Below are 6,249 nucleotides of genomic sequence, written 5' to 3' on the forward strand. Positions count from 1 at the left end.
CATGACATTACTAACCTATAGGCCTATCCCTAATCTTTCATTGGAACCTAATTCCGAGTTCACATCCAGCTCATTTGAACCAAATCCTCCCTTTCATTCCATTTTTTGTTTTTAACTCAGCCAACAGAGTTGTGTGCTGACCTCATCACATTTGTGATGACGGCTATGGCTGTTTTCCTCCCAATTTTGTGCAAAACTAATGCTTGGAATGGATTCAGATTCATGAAAACCCCCTAGTTTCATAGGTCACATGCTACTTAAAGAATGGTGACATTTTTGCCTTATACTGTATAGGATGTTAATGGTATGGTCACATATTATGCTAATAACTCAAATTGCTCAACGTGCAACTTTTAGCAACCAAGCTGAATCTCATCTCCTAAGCCTATAGATGACATTTGAATCATAAAAGTTTACATTAAACAACATTTCTGGGTCTAATATGGGACCTATGGGGGCTTCCAGTAGACTATAAAGACAAACATTAAACCTGTGTATAGGAGGGGCTAGTGCCCCTCAAAAACACAGTCTCCTCACGTATTAGCGTGACAATATATCAGTCACCAGAACAAAGAACAGGTGTTTTCGATGAACATAACATGGTTAAAATTGAGTTTATAGTTACAATGTGTTATAGGAAGGACATGCTTCAACTGCAGCTTGTTGGAACTGTAGTTAAAAAGACACATTTCTACCACTGGGGGGCAATGTTTATTCCTCTATACTCCCCTTCCTCTTAATTAATTGAGCAGTATGTGATTTAGAAGCACAACTAGCCTAAATGTAACTTTAACAGATGAATGGAATTTTGATTCTCTGAAAATCAGTAGGCGTTCTTCAGTATCTAGTAAAACATTCTGACAATCCCCCAAAGAACAAATACCAACTGTTTGGTCTGCTTTTAAATTCCATGTATTTTATTTGGGTTATAAACATCACAAAATAGAAAGTTGAGGAAGGTCTTGCACAAAGATAAATAATGACGTAAAAGAGCAACCTTAGATTAATCAGGCTTTATAATGGAAATAAGCATATATATATATATATATATATATATATATCAGTCTTGTTTAAGTGCTGTACTACAGAAACATTAGGAACATTCATTTTCTGTGATTTACATTTTAGTGCAAACAAAGTGTTTCTGGCTCATGGCCCAGAGGAATTTATCATTAATAAAATAGTTTATAGTAGATGGTAAGGTTGCTCTTTTTATCTTTTTATTGCATATTGTTTCGGAACATACATTATTAGTTACAATGATGTCTTAAAGTCATATCGTTAAACTAAAATAACAGATCTAATATTCAATATATATTTATAATATACATGTTACATTTCCAAGCATCAAATGGTATTCTATCTTTACCATAATTAACTTCATTATAAGCAATATCCATATTAAAATACCTGAATATAAATAACATGCTTTAAGCAAAATAATTGTTAATTTACAATGGTAGGTAAAATAACCCAAGTCAAAAGCAGTCAAGCCTTAGGAAATATAGCTAATTTATATAGATTGCTTTGTGCCTAATGCATTTCTTTTTATCTTCTTCTTTTGACTGAAGGCCACTTTCAAACAAAGCAAGTCCACAAGATTGACATTGAATCTGATAAAGTGATGATGCAGGTTGCAAATAAAAATCAGAATCATGAGGAAAGGTTAATGAGAAGCTTGATTGTTTTTCTCTATTTCTATCAAACAAGAACTAATATATCAATAAGAAAAATAATCACCCACATAACTGTACTTCAGAAATAATACTAAGGTACTACTAAACAGTAGTGATATTACATCCACTGCAACAAGGTACAATATAAGTACTTGATATAATATTTGGTGGAGAAAACAGAAATTGAATGTAACAATATTAGACGTGGCGGTAAATGCTTCATTTATTGTCTGTCGTACGACGGTGTCATGTGGCAAAAATGGCCAATAGTTGATCTTTCAGCGTGTGTAAGCGTCGTACGCCAAAGTATAAATCAGGCTTCACTCATTTATAGAGACAGCATGTGTACTTTATAAATAGTATGTGCTTCAAACATTATTTGCACAAACTGCACATATCATACATTACATTTTCATATCTGGAACACCTGGATAACTGAGTTTGTATCTAGTCTACATGCAGGCAAATAACTGTTCAGAGTGCAAGAGGATCAAAACAAGGCAAAAACAACAATGGGTAATGTTCAAGTCACGTGTGTGTGTGTGTGTGTGTGTGTGTGTGTGTGTGTGTGTGTGTGTGTGTGTGTGTGTGTGTGTGTGTGTGTGTGTGTGTGTGTGTGTGTGTGTGTGTGTGTGTGTGTGTGTGTGTGTGTGTGTGTGTGTGTGTGTGTGTGTGTGTGAGCTTGTACAGTGTATGTGTGGGACAGAGGAAGAGCAAGAGGTTTGCCTGAATTAATACAATTTTGCCATCAAATGAAATGTTCTGAATTTCCACTTCCTTAAAGGTATAACGAGTAGGATGTGTCAGTTGTGGTTCAAAGTTGGCCCCTCCTCCCTGGCACACACCTGGTTGATGCTGAGAAATATTCTGAACAAGTAAAATAATAAATGCAGGCAGCGGGAACCGGGGAAAGTCTATGAAGATATAGACAGTGCCAAATACTGGGTCTTAAGTGATGATTGACACTAGGAAATTCCTGTTATTTAATTTGCCACAGTACTCTAAAATATAATATATACAGTATGACTATGTACATATAGTGTAACTGACATCATTATTGTTGCTGTGCAGCACTAGGCTATATAATATCATCCAGGAGATGTGGGGTGCCCACCCAGTCCAGAGTTCTTGGCTCTGATGCGGCCATGATCATACACATGAATTGTTTTCCTGTTCTTTTATCTATTGGGTATATGGTAGTAGGAGTGAACCTTTTGTTGCTCTCCACAAACTCACACAGCTGATTATAGACTTTGGGATACTCATGACGAAGGAAGACTCCCCTGGTCCTGAGCTCACGCTGGATATTGACAAAGCACACCTCTCTGGCTTTTCTGCCCTCCTCCCCCTCCTTATCAATATTAGGTGTGCCGGGAGGTGGAGTGAGGATGAGCGTTTCCATGTCATCATCCTTCCTGAATAGCTTTTTTTCTGGGCTGGAGGAGGCCAAGGACACCTTTGCATATTTCCGGATCGTTGGTGCTTGGACCCTTGGCGATGGTCTGTTAGGCACTAGTTCACCAACTGCTATGGATACATTCAAAAGGAAACATTCACCGGGGTCATATTCACTGCCTGCCTGTTGTAGGTCCTTGCAGTAATCACCTAGATTGTCCTTGAAGCCATCCAGCTCTCTGAGAGACAAATATGTGGGAGACATGAGAAGGCTCTCAAGCCCAACCTGCAGGAAGTTGTCTGCTGTCCCGGGATTAGCAAAACCCAGGAAAAGAACACCTCTCCCTCTAGAAAGGTAGCCAGCTTTAGCAATTCGAGAGAAGGCTTTGTGGATCTCTGAACTCTCTCTGCAGAACTTCAAGGTGTGTCTACATACACTGCTGATGCGGCCGTACAGACAGTCCTCCTTGTGGATCTCCCAGTCGTCCCTGCGGCAGTTTCTGGAGCAATAGAAGGTATAACAGCTGTGGCAAGACTTGAAGTACAGGCAGGCGTTGAACAAAGTCTCTATACGCTTGCACTTTCTGTTTGCACAAACCATAGTGTCATCTTCATCCGTGCTGTGGTACGGAGAGCATTCTTCGGCACTCCTCTGTAAACCATCACAGCCGCTATCAGGGTCTTTGACTGTGTCCGGGCTGGATTTAGTGGATGGAAGTTGTGTGTTCAGTGGACCTAGATCCTCCAACTGGGGAGTTGCTCTTTCTTTTTCACCATCTTCACTGATCAATTGTTTTAGTTGATCCAACAGGCCTTCACTTGATTTCCTGCCAGTTGGAGGTTTGTAATCAACGACCAGGTCAGCTAACAGTTCGTCCAGTTGTTCTAGACTCTGTTGCAGGGAGAAGTTATTGTGTATCCTGTCTTTGGTCATTTCTGCTGTGTCAGATGACTGCCCTTGGCGCATTACTCTGGGAGATGGTGACTTTTCCCTGTCAATGGCATCCCAGTTGACTGAATGCACCTCACTCTGTTTGTTGTTGCCTGCACGTATATCATTGTCTGTTATGGTGATCTCAGGGGTTACGTACCACAGTCCACTCTTAGTGTTACTCCATGGATTGCTTGAACCCCTCTCTAGTGAGCTCTCAGAGAGGGACAGTGCAGCATATCGCCTTGGTGAACTGGAGAGGTTAAGTATCACTGGTTGTGGTGTAACATTGGATGCTGCCTGCCTGCCCTGGCATAACAGGTTCTCATAACTGCGTCCACGAGGAACTGCCTGCGGCTGCTGTCGCTCATGACGTGGATAAAGAATATTGTCCCAAGACTTGGAATGGTTTCTTACCTCTGCCCCTAGTCTGTTTGTCTCCATATAATTGTTGGCAAACCAGGGAGGCATAATGGGGTCTTGCCTTACTCTTGGCGGTGTATGTTGAGAGGACTGATTGGAATAACCAGATATACTTGAGCGATACCAGTCATCTGTAAAAGCCTGGGATATCTGTGGCCGGCGACGGCCCTCTGTGTGATATGCCCTTGATGGAACATATTGCTCTGCAGGAGAGTTATACGGCTTAGAGTAAACCACCCTGGAGCCATTTAAATTATATGGATAGGCTGGGTGGTCTTCTCCATAATATAAAGGTCTTGACAATGGAATTTGAGAATAGTATGATCCCGCCTCACTTGTGGAGTACGGTCTGTTGTAGACGGTCTGCATTGGATCATGGGGAGATGGATGGTCTGTGTAATATGACCTGACAGGAAGAGTGTGAGCCCAGCGATTCCTTGGATCATACTGGCTTGTCATTGTGCTGCCATGGCTGGCCAGACTGGACTGATCATCCTGAAAGCATGGTCGAGTATATTGGTGGACGGGATATCTTGCAGGGTCTTCAGTGTAGAAAAACTTTGTGGGTATGTTGGGATTTGAGTAAGCCCTCTGCTCCCTACTCAGATATGGCACTGTAGGAGAGGGCATTCTGTGTATGTCCAGAGGCTGATACGACGTCGGAGGTATGCTGGTGGTGTAGTGATACCCTGGCCTAAAATCTGTACTATAACACTCACTTGCAGTGGGTGTCGGAGAGGAGACAATCTGCCGTGGCACATAAAGTCCTCTGCTGCTACTGGAGTGCGAGTATCTCTGCCATGGCTGCTCAGTCCGTACACTAGGGGGCTGCCTGGATGTGTGCTGTAACACAGCAGCATCTGGCTTGATGTCTACACGGCACCTAACATGAGGACTTGTGGCTGGTTTATCTGGTTTGTCCTCTTCAAAACAGTCTGAGACGTATAGGGGAGAATGTGGCTGCAGTTTGATAGGATGAACCTCGTTGAAAAAAGCCCTACTTGAGGTGTGGGGCTCCCGATGTGTTTCTGATGTCCTTAGAGGTTCTGACACAGCCTGAGGTGCGTCCCTGCCCTTCCTATTGCTTGGAGGAGCCACTGAGATCGGTACAGGGGTGAGAGTTGACTTGACTCGGGGAGCACTCTTGGATCTTGTTCTCTTTTTAGAATCAAACCACGTTAGATGGCTGGTCTTGTCTTGGCTCGTGTGCTGTTGAAGTTGTTTAGAGTTAAACAAATCAGGGGAAGAGAAACGAAGGTACCCTGGCTGATTGAGTCCATTCCACATGACATCTTTTTCCAGCGTCTGATGCTCGGTCCTCTTGTAAGGGTACTCCATGGAGGAAGAGAAAGCCTGCGGGTCGTCCAGTGACTCGATGAAGTCAAAGCTACGACAGTGCCTTTTGTTGATGATTTCTGGTTTGTCAATCATTTGCAAGTCGCATCGTGGGGAGGACTGACCAGAAACAGAGTGCCCAGTGATGGGATTCAGAGTATTGTCCCGATATAATGTAGATTCCAGTATATCAGGTGGATGTGTTCGTGTCATCTTAAAGGAACTCCTCTGGTCCCTGTTCAGTGTGATTCACCATCAACAAACCTGTGAAAAGATTAAAAGAAACACGTTTAGAATACACACTTAAAATATCGTTTTGTATTTAGGTGGTTGGGGGAAACGACTAAGTAACTTCACACTGACACATGTTCACATTCTTAATATGCTTAACCCTGCAGTAAAAGCAGATTGTAGTTTTGTAGTCATTTGGGCCACAGATTAACTGAACCTTGTAAAATTGGTTGTGCACCAATAAAATACTTGTCATAG

At 42.1% G+C, this 6,249-nt stretch overlaps 1 protein-coding gene across 1 annotated transcript; it reads right to left on the reverse strand.

Moving 5' to 3' along the window:
• Window positions 1-2,754: 2,754 nt before the first annotated feature.
• Window positions 2,755-5,973, reverse strand: unm_hu7912 (un-named hu7912; the record flags this gene model as incomplete). The annotated part of the gene is made up of 1 exon (XM_079515688.1): window positions 2,755-5,973. One exon carries the CDS (start codon window positions 5,971-5,973, stop codon window positions 2,755-2,757), a length of 3,219 nt encoding a protein of 1,072 aa, XP_079371814.1.
• Window positions 5,974-6,249: the final 276 nt, after the last annotated feature.

This window comes from Electrona antarctica (assembly GCF_951216825.1).
Source record: "Electrona antarctica genome assembly, chromosome: 12".
Taxonomy (NCBI): Eukaryota; Metazoa; Chordata; class Actinopteri; order Myctophiformes; family Myctophidae; genus Electrona; species Electrona antarctica.